The sequence below is a fragment of the Canis aureus genome, chromosome 11 (assembly GCF_053574225.1).
Source record: "Canis aureus isolate CA01 chromosome 11, VMU_Caureus_v.1.0, whole genome shotgun sequence".
Classification (NCBI taxonomy): domain Eukaryota; kingdom Metazoa; phylum Chordata; class Mammalia; order Carnivora; family Canidae; genus Canis; species Canis aureus.
In genome coordinates, this window is record NC_135621.1 from 2,470,969 (window position 1) to 2,485,336 (window position 14,368).

Genomic DNA, 14,368 nt, shown 5'->3' on the forward strand with positions numbered 1-14,368 from the left:
CAAAGAAGCACCAGGTTCTGAGTATTTATTTCAGGTAATGGTAGTCTCCAAGGGAAGTCTGGAGAAAAGATAGGCATTGCTGTCCACCCTCGGCAAATCACAGCATCACATGAGAGTCCTCAGACCTGCTGCTGCCCACTGAGGAGGGGTCTGTTCTCACCAATGGGGCAAGAGCGGAAGACCTGGGGCAGGCGTAGCCAGTGGGTGCTACCACGTGGTAGCTGGGGAAGGGGGAGAGCTGAGCCCTGCTTCAGAAGTCTTCGCCTAACATTGGGAGAATAAAGGAGAAACTGATTAGCAATGGACAAGGAAAGCCTATCTATGGTTCTCCAAAAAGGAGGGCCTGGGTTTACATGACCTTGATTCTAGCTCCCTCCCCTCTTCACCAACAAGGTTCATCTTATCTTATTTTTATGGTAATCTCTGTCTATTCCCCTCTCACCCTACAAGCGTCCCTGCCCCTCTTACCCTACAAGCGTCCCTGCTTTGAGGACCTTGGCACCCCAGGCCTGAGGATCTGACCTTCTCACAGGTAGAGGACTCAGTTCACCCCCAGTTTCTTCCGCTCTTGATATTATTCATAACAACAGTCTTTGGTATCATCATTTATTGCACTCTTGCTTCACAACTGGATGCTTTACCCACATTATCTCTAATCCTGACAAATAGCCCCATAGAGCAGATAATTGTTTTCTACTTAGCAGAGGCTTAGAGATGTTAAGCTACTTTCCCAAGGTCCCCCCAGCAAGACTGCAGCCCGGGTCTGTTTAACTTCTAAGTCTGAGCTCTTTCCTGGACACTGTGCTTCTTCAAAAGAAGTGGCGGTTCCTTCTCCTCGTAAGGAAGAATGAGCAGTGGCAAGAGGGATAAGGAGGTGCGAGCCAGATGGTGGCACCCTCACCTATATATCAGAGATACCAGCACCATAGCCAGCAACACCAGCAAGATGCCCATGAACAGGGGAGCCTGTCCAACGCCGGCTTCTTGACCTGTGAGCAGAATCTTCAGTCAGTGTCTGCTCCCCGCCAGATAGCCTCCTCCTGTTGCCCCTCTGCATCCCAGCTCTTGTCCAAGTACCTACCAGGCATTACAAGCTGAGTGCTGACCATTGCCAGACTGTTAGCATCAGCCAAAGACACATTGAGGCAGTAGGTCCCTGAGCCACCCTTCAGCACTTGGTGCAAAACCAGCTGGCAGGCTGGGCTGGGCGGCACAGGCTGACATAGCCTCTGGGCAGGGGGCTGGCACCCTGGTGATGAGATGTCCATGCAGGCTTCCTTGGGCAGTCTGCAAGAGGTGTCAGCTTAGGTCAGGGCAATGGGAAAGAAGACCAGGCACCAGAGAGCAGTGCGACAATCAACCCCGGAGTTCTCAGGACAATCAATGGGACACTCACCCGCCTTGGCAAGACACAGTCAGCTCAAATGCATCCCCTTCACTGGATGGCACAGCCTGCAGGATCTCAGCATTCTCAATACCCCCTGCAGAGTTGCAAGATTTTAAGTCTGGGATTCCTCTACCAGGCCTCTCTAAAGGTCCACAGGAAAACCGTAAGGCTGCTTCCCCAATCCTATCCTTGCCGTCAAAATAAAAACCCTGGATTTGGGCATTCTTGTCCAGGTGAGTAACTCTTGCCAAGGTATGCTTTCACTGGCCAACCTGACACACACCTCCCTCCACCAGCCCCCAAAGCACTCAAGACTCACGGACAATGTCCAGGGTGAGAGAAAAGGAGCCATATCGATACAGAACACAATCCAGGGGGGTTTCTCGCTTTGCCAGGATTAAGGTAGCTGTGCCATCCAGCAGGGCACTCTGGGAACCTGGCAGGAGAGGATTGAAGAGGCAGTCAAGAGACCGACTCACCTGGAAGTAGAGGCCACACAGGCATTTTTCCAGGTAGAGCCAGAGCTATTGGATCCAGGCTTGGAATCAGACAAGACCTGGAAAACCTCATTTTATAGGTTAGGAAACTAAAGCTCAGAAGGAAGAGTGAGCACCCCAGAATCACACAGTTAGGGGTAGAGTTGGAAATCCCAAATGTCTAGCACACCCCACAATGTGCTAGGTCCTGAGCTAGACAGACACAAGTTAACTCATCCATGCACCACCATGTCATTCCTACCTTTTCACTGTTCCTACCGCAATTTCAGGTTAACCTGCTTTGGGATAGGAATCCAGGCTGGGGGCGGGGGGGGAATGCTGCTAGAATCTGAGGATATTATGCATTTATACTTGCATAGAAAATGAGATACAAATATTATATAAATGACCACAGTCTGTTCCCTGGCCTTTTCCTTAGGAACAGCTCTCCTCAGGGACAGAAGCAACAAGCTCTCTCTCTATGGCCTAGGGGAAGACCCTGGTTTCCTGAACTCCGGATCTATTCCATGTTATTAAGAGGGACTTGGGGGCTTAAAACTAGTGGGAGCTCAGATGGGACTCCATTGCCAAGCAAAGGATTGGGGAACATTTTGGGCCTGGGTAAGTCTTTTAGCTCTTTAGAATAGTGACCAATGTCCCACCTCAATGAACCTCATCCACACTGGCCCTCTTACCTGTAATACCTTCTGTAGGCACGAACAGATTGGTATCTGGACCCTTGGTCTCAGGCGTGGGTCCCTCTCCAGCTGTGGGCTCCACTGACTCTTTAGTCGTTACCTGCTCGCCTGCGGTTCCAGAGGGCTCTGCGGTTGACCCTTCAGGTGTTGTACCTGTGGTCTCTGCAAGTGTGGTACTTATGACCTCTGAGGTTGGCACCTGCTCAGGTGTAGTACCTATGCCCTCTGTAGTTGGCATCTGTGCAAGCGTAGTGCCTGTGACCTCCGTGGTCGTCATCTGCACTGCTGTTGCTCCCGAGGGCTCTGCAGTTGGCACCTGACCAGGTGTAGTACTTATGACTTCTGCAGTAGGCACTCGCCCAGCTGTGGTGCCAGGGATCTCTGCAGTTGGCGCATGCCCATCTGTGGTGACTGGAACTGGGGAGGAGCCACAGGAAGTGAGAGGAATGGCAGCCTGCAGGACCACCTGGGCAGTGATTGGGCCAGACTCTAGGTAAGTGTGAGTGACCACAAGTGCCCGAGAGATCAGGGTCCCGGTATGGTCTCCAAAGTCCCAGGTGTAGGAGAGGTCAGCCCCAGACAAATAGCCGCTGGGGTCATGGAGCCGGAGGGCAAAGGTCAGAGGATGATTTCTCAGGAAATGCTTGTTCCCTCCATCCAAGGCCTGCAGCTGAGACACACTCACGGAGAAGGGCACCTGGTCTGGAATTGGAGCCAGAAAAGATGAGAACCAGGCCTGGGCCACAGCTTCTTTCACAGGCACACCCTCCAACTCAAGCTGACTGGCTCTTCCCTGACTCCAGCCCCACATTTCTCTGCCCAGGTCTTCCTGGCTCTGCCCCTTTAAGGTTACACACCAGTTCCCCTTTCCCCCTTCCTCTCTCCCCTTTCCAGTCAGGCCAAGCCTCCCCATCTCTTACTGCCATGCACCTGGCTTTGCCCCTTCCCAAATCCTTACCAGTAATGGTGAAGGCTGAGCAGGAGTGAGCAAGGGGCACGTAGCTCTGGGACTCCCGGCGGTGGTAGACAGTCACTTCCATGGTATGTGTGCCCAGCACCGCCTTGCCTGTCACAATGCTCAGCCCCGACACTGGACCCCCCAGAACTTGCCAGTATTGGCCTGAGGTTTTTTAAAAGAAAAGCAGGGGTTGGGGGGAAGAACTGAGCATAGGGAACTGAGGGGAAAGATTAGAGACGGCACCAGAGAAGGAAGGTCAAGTAATGTATTGAGTATGGTTATTTCAGGGAGAATTTGGAAGGCTGTCATTGATGGTCAGGAAAAGGAGTCCTGATAAGGGGTTCCATGGGATAGGACAATAATTGGGGAAGGGCTCCTAGAAACAACTATAGAAGAGAGAGTTGGAGGGGCTAGGTGCTATGGAAGAGGAAAGAGCCATGGGGGCAGTGAAGATTTAGGGAAACTCACAGAGCAAAATGAAAGGGGATCGGGTAAGAAGAGGTGAATCCAAGTGTGGATGACTCACCCCAGGTCTTCCAGACATAAACAAAGCTTCTTGTCTGAGACCAAGGGCCAGATGGGCAGGCCCTCCCATCAGGGAAGATGCAGGCATCATCAAGTACCTGGGGATACACTGGCTGTCCTCCCCACACCTGGCTCCCTGGAAGGTAGACACAGAGTCACCCTCAAACCCTGGCATTCCTTTCTATGTACTAAAACCCCTCACATGGCTCCCAGAGAGGGGCTGTGGGAACACTCCGTAGCTACGTAATACATTCCCTTTGTATAACCCATTTGGGGTGGTAGCAGAAAGGATGGAAACTGGAATTAAAGATTCATATGTACTTGACAAAGGAAAGAGATTGGAAAGCCATACGTCAAAATATTTAGAGTGGTTTGCTCTAGCTAGTGGGATAAAAAACAATAGCATCAGCTAACACTTATTGAGCCTCACCTTAGGCTAGGGCGGGCATTATGCTAAATTCTCTATATTTTATAACATTTTAATCCTTACAATAACCGTTCAAGGTAGGTATCATTCCCATGGTACAGATAAGGGAAGAGAAGCATGAAATAGCTAAGTAACTTGCCCAAGGTAACATGTTATTTACAAATTTAAGTCCATGTCTGTCTAAACTCTAAGTCCACTAGGTCTTCTGTCCCCAATTTTGTGTACTGGTTTTTTTTGTTTTGTTTTGTTTTGTTTTTTTTGCTTTATCTGTGTTTTTACATCTTTTTCTACAATGAATATATAGAATATGTATATGCTTTTTTTAAAAGTAGATGGGAGGGCAGCCCGGGTGGCTCAGTGGTTTAGCGCCGCCTTCACCCCAGGGCCTGATCCTGCAGACCCGGGAATGAGTCCCATGTCGGGCTCCCTGCATGGAGCCTGCTTCTCCCTCTGCCTGTGTCTCTGCCTCTCTTTCTCTCTCTCTCTCTCTCTGTCTCTCATGAGTAAATAAATAAAATCTTAAAAAAAAAAAAAAGTAGAGAGGAATGGGGCAGTCCTTGAGCTCACTGCAGACACCAGGGAATCTGAGCCCTTGGAATAAGAGAGGTACTCACCATCGATGATAGTGTTGTTGGCCCAGACAACCTGCCCATCTGGCAGTACCTTTTGGCTTTCAGGGAAGTGCAGGGCAATAGAGAAGGAGGCATTTGCACCAACCAGTGTAGGCCCATCATTACTGACCTTCAGGGACACCTGGCCACCTGGGAAGGACAGCTGCGTTATCTGGGACTCCTTGATTTTTCCTCCCCTTATACCTTTCCCCTTCCTATCTTCCCAGACTACATTTAACTCAGATCTTGCTCCTCCCACCGGCCCCATACCCTCCCTGGAAATTGCCAAGTTCCCACCTCTCCAGCAGTCAGGCCTCTGGGTTTCTGTCCACTCTGGATACAGCTGTCTGTTCCAGGCTTTAGTTGTGAGCTGCCTTGGGACACCAAGCCAGTCCTGGTCTCTGGGTCCTAAAAACGAAGGTACCATGAAGGCCCTAGGATCACCCCCCTCAGTCCCTTGTCAGGGGACAGCACCATTCCATGTCCCCCACTTACTCTCACACTCAAAGCACATTTGAATTTACTGAATACCCACCATGTGCCAGGCACTGTGCTAGGTACAAAGGACTTAAGAAATGAATAAGACCTGGCGCTGAAGGGATTCAAGATATGTCCATAAATTATAATAATTCAAGGCACTGTTTAATATGAGCCATAACAGACATGCACAAAGTACAACAAAATGACAGACTAAAGAAATTAGTTCCACTCTGGTGGATTGGGAAAGACCATTGGAGTGAGGAGTTGGCGCGTGGGAAAGAGCACTCAGGACCAGCACAAGCAGACACACGGAGCCATGGTAGCGCGAGGCATGATAGGGACTAGCAGTGTGGTTGATACACACCGTAGGAGACGAGGCCAGGAAGGCAAGTGAAGGCCCCAACCAAAGGAGTTTGGCCTTTATTCTGTAGGCAAGGCCACGGCAGAAGATTGTTTCTTTCATTGAGATATAATTCATATACCATAAAATTCACCCTTCAGAAGCTTTTTGAATATGATGAGATGTGTGTTTTAGAAGGATCAGTATGGCAAGCAGTAAAGAGGATGGATCTATAGGCAGGCAGTGGTTGGGGCAAGCAGCCAAAATTATTATAACTGACCAAGAGAGAGGTCTAAGAAAAAGGGATATGATGGATCTACTTACACCTCACCCAGATGCAACAACTATCATTTTGCCACATTTGCTTTATCTATCCTCTTTTGTTTGTTGGCTAAAGTATTTAAAAGCAAATTCCAGATATTTTGTTATTTTAACCCTACAATCTCAATATGTATCTGTAAAAAAAATATGAACATTTTCTTGAATAAGCACAATGTCACTTCCCCCTAGACAAAATGATCAAACCCAATTCGTATAAAGTTTCATCTAAAAATGTCTTCTTATGACTTAAAAAAATCATTATCCAAAAAGTAAGCACCATCTTTTAAGAGGCTCAGGTGCACAAGAATGAAAAGAATATTTCCAGAATACATTAAGGAAATAGTAAAAGGCTTGAAACTGGAGCACAAATGAGGGAAGTCAGATCAGGAAAATTTCCTAGAAGTCTGTGAGACCAGGGATCTAGAGAGAGAAAGGGGAGACTAGGATATGATATCTATATTTTAGCACAGGAGAAACTCCTTTTCAATGTGTAGTGGAGACCTAGCTGAGTCTGCTGAGGGCGGGGGGGGGTGGGGGGTAGATCTAGAATAATCTCACTGAGCATCCCACCGCTAGAGCAAGAGAATCATAAGATACCCCATTCTTCACTCCCAACCCTCCCTCCTCAGAGCAGCACGGGACATTCCAGACCCTCTCACCACCCCCACCCCCACCCCTTGCTCCGGTCACGAGGCCCCAATCCCCCAGAGCCCTTTCATGTGATGCTCAGCTGAGACCCCTCTGCCTGTCTCTTCCAGCCCCAGGACAAAAGCCTGAGCTATATTTACCCATCCCCATTCCAAAGAGGGGAGGTGATACCTCCTTACCTTTTCTATCCACATCAATACCACATTCTCTTACTCCTTTCTTTTAAATACCCTATCCCAAGTGCCTGAGTCATTCCCTAAGTCTTCCACTTATTTCCCTTTCAAAGCCCCTGCTCCAGCTCATTGCCCCGGGGGTGGGGTGGGGGTGTCTCAGAATTAGAGCCCCAAAGACCTACTATCCTTTTGCCCTTCCAAGCAGATGGGATTATTTTCAGGCTCAGTCCCAAATTTCCACCTAGAGAGGGACTTCAGATGCCCATGTCCTCGCTAAATCAAATGGGTGGAAGAAGCCTGAAATATTGCTGGTATCTCCCATGAGGAGGGAGAAAAATCAGAGCAGGTGTGCAACCCCAAACTCCCACTTGTTCATGTCCATACTCCCCACACTAACCTTCTGTGGCCCCCACAGCCAGAAGAACACCCATCACAGCCACATGGAGAAGGCATTTTCTCGGCACCAGATTCATCTTGTTCTTTCTTCCAGCAACCAAAGGCGCTGGGGGTGCTGGGACAAGCCCCTATATAGGAGAGGGGTGCTCATTTGCATAGCCCATCCTCCTTTCCCTCCTGGAGAGGCTTGGGAGGGGCAGAGGGCCAGAGAAATAACTGAAAAGGGATCCTGGTCCCTGGACATCCCGCTACTCAATGACAGTTTCTGGTTTCACTGGGTCACGACCTTCTTGACCGGGGAAACATGGACTGCAGGGCAGCTAGCTACATCGTGTGTACTCGACGCCTGCAGTGCACCACAGGCTAAGGGATCAATCTGGTTTTTGAGTCAAACCAGGAAACCTCTCAAACAGATGGAGACCCTGCATCTCCAAACAGAGAGATAGGATAGGATAGGCAGAGAGGGGCGCGAACGACGTGTCCAAGGCCCAGGACACCCATACGATGAGATTCCTAGCTTCCTGCTTTTCAAAGGCGGTTCCCTGGGCCAGGTGGAATTCAATCTTAGGGCAAGACACATTTTCTCTGGGGTTGGCGAATCAGAGGTCAGGAAATCCCTCCAGGCCCAGGACACAGGAAGGAAGCTCGACTCCAAATTGGGTACTTGGAAAAAGACGTTTATTTAGCTTCCCCAAGGTGACAAACTTGTATCGAAGACCCTCGGTAGTAACCTTGCGCGAGGTGGGGTCACTGGCGGCAGCGAAGCGCTGGGCTCGCTCCCCCGCTCTGACGCTGGCCAATGGGAAGGGCCGGGGGCGGGGCCAGGGAAACGCGGGAAGGAGGGGCGGGGCCTCCACTGGCGGTAGGGAACCCGAGGGGAGGCGGCAACATTGTTTCAAGTTGGACAAATTGACAAGAGCGAGAGATACACTCCGTTCCATCCCGACCTGAGGCCGCGGAGCTGGGCCCTGTTTCCCCTCCTCCAGCCCCCGAGAGCCGGGGCCCGCCTTTTGCTGGGTTCCCAGGCCCCCGCTCCGGGGCCGGGCTGACCCGACTCTAGCGCTTGCTTCATGGAGAACTTCCAAAAAGTGGAAAAGATCGGAGAGGGCACGTACGGAGTTGTGTACAAAGCCAAAAACAAAGTGACGGGAGAAGTGGTGGCGCTTAAAAAAATCCGCCTGGACACGTGAGTGGCCTCTGTACCCGGGACTCCTCTAACTCCGGAGCTCCTTGAGTGCCCCCCGCCCCCACCCCGACAGGCGGGTAGCCGTCCGAGGACCGGAAGGTAGCAGGGTGGGACTTCTTTCGAAGTGGAGAGGTGGGCTGGAGGACAGTGAAGGGTTTCCCTGTGCAGAGTATAGGGCACTGTAGAGTCTGTGGGAAACTTTCTCCCCAAAGCCGAGTGATGCCCCCAAACGTGTAGTCCGAAAGACTCAGGAAGAGGAAGGAGGCCTCTGAGGTGGGGGTCCAAGACTCCCCGTGGAGTTGAGGTCTGTGGGAACCGGTGAAGAGCACCTTTCTGAATGAAGAGCCCTCCTCACTGCCCCAACCCCACCCTCCTCTTAGAATTCTCTACCCCTTTCAAAAGAATGGCAGTTGAACCTCACTGGCCCGTCTAGGGAGGCTGGGTGCTGCTACTCTTCTTTCCTCCCGTTACCTTCTCTCTTCTTCACCTCCACCAGAAGGCTTTACTTACCTACCCGTGGGAGAAGAAGAAATAATGACCTTAACGTATCCAAAAAGCACCCCCCTGTCCACCTGTGAATTAACTCCTACAGCCCCCTTTCTCTTCTGTCACTTTCCTAGGGTGTGCTGGGGTGGTGTCTCGTTCGGAGACTGGGCTGGGGGAAAAGCAGTATTTGTAACCACATTCCTCTCTCTGCTTTCTCAACCTCCCCAAGTGAGACGGAGGGTGTACCCAGTACTGCTATACGAGAGATCTCCCTGCTTAAGGAGCTTAACCACCCGAACATTGTCAAGTAAGTATGTGTCTGGGAGATGTTTCAGCGGTAAAAGAGAATGTCTTCTGTGAGGCCGGGGCATCGCTCTTCCTCACCTCCATTCCTGGACCTCCCTCCCTAGGCTATTGGATGTCATCCACACAGAAAACAAACTCTACCTGGTTTTTGAATTTCTGCACCAGGATCTGAAGAAATTTATGGATGCTTCTGCTTTGACTGGCATTCCTCTTCCCCTCATCAAGGTAATCCTTCTCATCAACTCCTCCCCCAACATGGGCACGTTTTGGGGGGACTGAAGGCAGGCAATTCAGACTGGGTGATGATCTGTGATCTTAGCTTCCTTCCCAGCCCTCATCCCCCTACACACACACACACACACACACACACACCTTTCTTTTGTGGCTCTTTCACTGCTCATTATGCTTATTAACCCCTGGGCAGGGCAGGAGAATCAAAGAAGTTGAAACTCTAGTGAGTCAACTTTGTAGCTCAGGTGGAAGGTCAGATGAAACTCAGATAAACGAGACTGGAGGGTACTTGGTACTTGGTAGATTCCTCCAAGAACCCCTTCCACTAGTTTGGTAGGAGAAATAGCCAGTGAGTCTCTGTTGTCTGTCTTAGGGCTGGGTTCTCTGCTCCCTGAGCTATTTTCAATCTATTAACAAACATTTATTCGGTGCTCATTTACTGAACACCTTCAATGTGCTAGGCACAGAATATGGAAAAGAGATGCAAAACTAAATAGGACCCAGTCCTTATCTTCACTAGACTAGCAGTCCAATGGGAGATACAGCTTATAAACATGCAATTATAATCTAATACAGTAAAAGGCTTTAGTACAGCTTTGCAGGCAGAGTGGAGCCTAATAGCTCACTGTGGTCGAGAAACAAAGTCCTCTCTCTCTCCTTCGTCAGAGCTATCTGTTCCAGCTGCTCCAGGGCCTAGCCTTCTGCCATTCTCATCGGGTTCTGCACCGAGACCTCAAACCTCAGAATCTGCTTATCAACGCAGAGGGGGCCATCAAGCTAGCAGACTTTGGATTAGCCAGAGCCTTTGGAGTCCCTGTTCGTACTTACACCCATGAGGTGAGACCCTGTCTGCACTTCTTCTCTGAACTTTCTGGGAGGTGTTAACAAGGACATTTACAAAATGACTAAACCTATCTGGCCAGCAGTTTCTCTCTCCCTAGATGAAAGTATCTCTGGCACCCCAGGAGGTTTTAGAGTATGCACTGAGTTCATATTGCGGGGCTAGCTGGGCTTCAGTAGGTACCAAGCCAGCAGAGCTGGATGGCATATCATTAAAATTATGACCACTTCTCTCAGGAGTTTTCCAGGAAGGTTGAAAGTTTTGGGTTCAGAAAATAGGGTCTTTGGAGCCACAGGCGAGGCTAACTCTGGTCTAAGAAGTTGTGTGTAATCACTTTACGCAGGGGAAGTCAGAAAGATGGGAAAAGAAAGATAGAGGGAGAGAAGCTGCTTGTGATCAGGCTGAGAACTAGCAGAGTAACACCGAGGAGCTGACATGTGGGAATCACTGTGCCCCATGCACCACCTCTCCCCTTCTTGCTCTTGTTCCCAGGTGGTGACCCTGTGGTACCGAGCACCTGAAATCCTTCTGGGCTGCAAGTACTACTCCACAGCCGTAGATATCTGGAGCTTGGGCTGCATCTTTGCTGAGATGGTATGGAGGCAAGCCCGAGTTCCACCCAGCTCTCTCCTCCCCACATTCAAGAACAACAGAACTTTTTCTTGGCCTAGACTCATGGCCCTTCTATTATCTAGGATCCTTTCTCTTAGAGTAGGACCAAAGCGGGTACGGGGGAAAGGATAGGACTATCGTCCCTGAGGTCAACTACAATGTCAGTATATCCTCAAATGGCCTTAGCATTCAATACACGTCTCTTGTCCCCAAATTGAGCTAAATCATTTCTGCAACTGTTTTAGCTTTAGTCTGCATATATTTGGGAGAATGAGTACCTACCATTCAGTGCCTCCTTCATTTGGCCTGTAGACCTTCTAGTAAGGTCCCAGGAATATGGTGAAATCAACTGTATTCATGTTATCTATTTATTTATTTATTTATTTATTTATTTATTTATTTATTTATTTATCAATCATACCTTTTATTTAAACTGCAGACTTAAATTATGTCCCCCTCAACTTCTGGCTTTTCTGAATGAAGGATCCCTGAGGTCCAGCCTTTTATGGGAGCTCTCATCCCCTTTAATATAACAGTGGAGTGGACTGTGTTTTCACTTCAAATCAGCAATTTGTTTTATGGTCCTTTATCTGGGTTGTAACTGGGGGCTTAGAGACCATTAGCCTGTATATAAAATGTGCATTTATCCCCCAGTACATTACCTTACAATTGCCCATATTCCTCTCTCAATTCATCAAAAAATATTTGTTAAGCACCTAGTGTGTACCCAGCACCATGCTAGGTGCTGTGGGGAACACAGAAGAAATGGAAGACACAGTCTCTGCCCGCTGTGCTCCTATCTAGAAGTGGCTGCATCACAAGGAGGGGGGATGACCGCAGTGTCTACCCCACACCCCGTGAGTGGCTTGGGATCCCTTTGCTACATGTCAGTGGCACCCCAGACATTCACCCCCTCCCAGCCCCACCCAGCCTTGGGGATCTGCAAAGGCATGGTTGGGGGAAGGAAGGAGGGGGCGAGAAGACAGATGAAGGGACTTCATTGTCTCAAGCTCTGTGTGACTGACCCCATGAAAGGCCCTGGGGAGGGAGTCATGGGGCCCTGCTGACCTTCCACTGCCTGTGGGAACCTCCATTGCACAGGGAGCAGCTTTGACTGACGTCAGTGCGGGTCTTGGCCTTTTCTCTTTCCCCATTTTCAGGTGACCCGACGGGCCTTATTCCCTGGAGATTCTGAAATTGACCAACTTTTCCGGATCTTTCGGACTCTGGGGACCCCAGATGAAGTGGTTTGGCCAGGAGTTACTTCTATGCCTGATTATAAGCCGAGTTTCCCCAAGTGGGCCCGGCAAGATTTTAGCAAAGTTGTTCCTCCCTTGGATGAAGATGGACGGAGCTTGCTTTCGGTGAGAATTGGGAGTGGGTGCCCATTTCTTCTCATTTACTCCCCCAGGGCAGGTTTTTTTCCAGGATGAAGGAAGGATGAGACCCTGGACTCTGGGTCTTGGCATTTCCCTAGCCCCTGCTTCTCTCTCCCTGTTGGCACACCTGTTCAAATATAGGGAGGAGGGAATTGGGAACTCTGCCTTGGGTAAAAGGAATTCCGCTTTCCTGAATTCTTGGAACACCTGCTGCCCATTTAGTCCACTGTTACGTCACTGAAGTCAGCATACATCTCTCCCTCCAGCAAATGCTGCACTACGACCCCAACAAGCGGATTTCGGCAAAGGCAGCTCTGGCTCACCCTTTCTTCCAGGATGTGACCAAGCCAGTACCCCACCTTCGACTCTGATGTCCTTCCCGCCCCCCCCGCCCCCCCCCTAGGCTCCCTTTCTTCTCCAGCAGGGGCCTGAGTTGGCTTGGCCCTGGGCTATTTGCCCTCTGATCTTGTCTGGCTGCCTTAACACTCACCTCCCCCTCTTAGCCAGCCAACTCGGGGATATAATGGGTAGAGGGGAGAAATAGGTGAAAATGAAAGGAAGCTTCAGTATTAGATGCACTTAAGTCCCTCCACCACTCTCTCCCCCTCCTCTTCGTCATTGATGAGGAGGGCTGGTATTTAAAAAAAAACAAAACAAACAAAAAAAAACCGAACTCTTTCTCTTCCCCCCACATAGGGTTTGCCATCCCAATCTCTGAAACCCTGAAATTATTATTTTTTTTTTGTGTTTGGGATGACACACCCTAAGCCTTCCTTGACCGCCGTGCTTGTAAGGCCAACTGATAGCAGAGAACCGAAGTTGGAACTTTCGAAAACCAAGCAAAACAAAAACGTAGGGAGGGGGCCTGTTTTAAAGAATTAGGTTGAAAAAATAGACCAACCAGTTTATACCCTAGTTTTAGTGTTTTCATCTCACCTGACAGTCTAGGAGACTCAAGACTCCCAGTCTCTGCCGTTGCCTCTAGTCCCCCTGTCTGTCCCTCCTATGGGTAAGAAGTGTCTGGGAAGCTCTAGGACAGGTATTGTGCTTCACCGTGGCCTTATGAGGCAAGGAAAAGTCTGCATTTTTCTCTTTTAAGATTCTTGTTCTTCATGTACCAGGTCCCATCTTCCTCTGAAGGCCACCCCATAGGAGTGGAAGTTAGGGTTTAGACATTTTGAGAATGCTGACACTTTTTAGGGCTGTGACTGAGTGAGGGCATTGGGAAAATTTTTTCTTTAAAAGAAGGATGAACAATTATATTTATATTTCATTCAGGTTATAGTAGTTTTTTAAGTAAGTGGAAATGGGTGGATTTGTTGCCATGTGCACCTTGGGGTTTTTGTAATGCGAATGTTTAAAGAAAAAAAAAAGTATTTTTTTCTTTTTGTGATTTTGTCTCTCTTCTCCCACCTCATCTTCAAGTGTTCTTGCTATTAACATTATTTGTAATTTAGTTTGTAATTCATTAAAAACAAAAGTTCCTAGTTTCATAGTTCATCTCTTTCCTCTTTTACTTATGTATTTACTGAATGATGTGAGAGAGGATATGAATATGTATATGTGATAGTTGCTTTCAGAGCTCCCGTTTTCCTAATCACTCTGCGTGGCAACCCACCTCACCCCACTTGGGCCTCTCTTATGCAGTTGGGATAGTGCCAGGCATGGGCGAAATGGGAATTGTTGCCTTCATTTTACTGTTGGGGAAACGGAAGCCTACTTCACTTGCCCCACAAACCTGAATCATCTGCACACGCGCAGACATGCGCGCGCGCGCGCGCACATATACACACAAGCTGGCAGTTCCAGAATTTCAGAGACTTAGGAGGGACTTAAGAGCAGCAATGTGGTTGACACCGAATTCCCCGGTAAGCTCATCCTTTTCCC

General features: G+C 49.3%; 2 protein-coding genes across 15 annotated transcripts in view; one reads left to right on the top strand and one right to left on the bottom strand.

Moving 5' to 3' along the window:
* Positions 1–10: 10 nt before the first annotated feature.
* The window catches only part of PMEL (premelanosome protein), a 34,903-nt gene continuing 20,545 nt past the window's right edge, over positions 11–14,368 (bottom strand). For 10 of the 11 annotated variants that reach the window (XM_077913292.1, XM_077913287.1, XM_077913284.1 and 7 more), the window contains 11 exons: positions 7,442–7,568; positions 5,380–5,490; positions 5,086–5,232; positions 4,046–4,180; positions 3,520–3,681; positions 2,559–3,263; positions 1,707–1,823; positions 1,397–1,481; positions 1,082–1,287; positions 902–989; positions 11–264 (listed from right to left, as the gene is read on the bottom strand). In XM_077913292.1, coding sequence (XP_077769418.1) covers positions 120–264; positions 902–989; positions 1,082–1,287; positions 1,397–1,481; positions 1,707–1,823; positions 2,559–3,263; positions 3,520–3,681; positions 4,046–4,180; positions 5,086–5,232; positions 5,380–5,490; positions 7,442–7,517 — 1,977 coding nt within the window. In that variant the 5' untranslated portion in view covers positions 7,518–7,568 and the 3' untranslated portion in view covers positions 11–119. Of the gene's footprint in view, positions 265–901; positions 990–1,081; positions 1,288–1,396; positions 1,482–1,706; positions 1,824–2,558; positions 3,264–3,519; positions 3,682–4,045; positions 4,181–5,085; positions 5,233–5,379; positions 5,491–7,441; positions 7,569–9,136; positions 11,003–14,368 lie in introns of those variants that run through there. The other variant, XM_077913293.1, reaches the window with a different exon arrangement.
* CDK2 (cyclin dependent kinase 2) lies at positions 8,270–13,976 on the top strand. Of its 4 annotated transcripts, none has more exons than XM_077913308.1 (8): positions 8,270–8,626; positions 9,342–9,419; positions 9,523–9,643; positions 10,316–10,486; positions 10,983–11,084; positions 11,816–11,959; positions 12,263–12,466; positions 12,748–13,976. In XM_077913308.1, the coding sequence occupies exons 1-8, from the start codon at positions 8,511–8,513 to the stop codon at positions 12,850–12,852; spliced, it is 1,041 nt and encodes a 346-aa protein (XP_077769434.1). In that variant the 5' UTR covers positions 8,270–8,510; the 3' UTR covers positions 12,853–13,976. The 4 variants fall into 4 exon arrangements, with proteins under 4 accessions (XP_077769434.1, XP_077769437.1, XP_077769438.1 ...); XM_077913312.1 differs by lacking the exon at positions 8,270–8,626 and adding an exon at positions 8,755–8,899; XM_077913310.1 differs by lacking the exon at positions 8,270–8,626 and adding an exon at positions 8,960–9,171.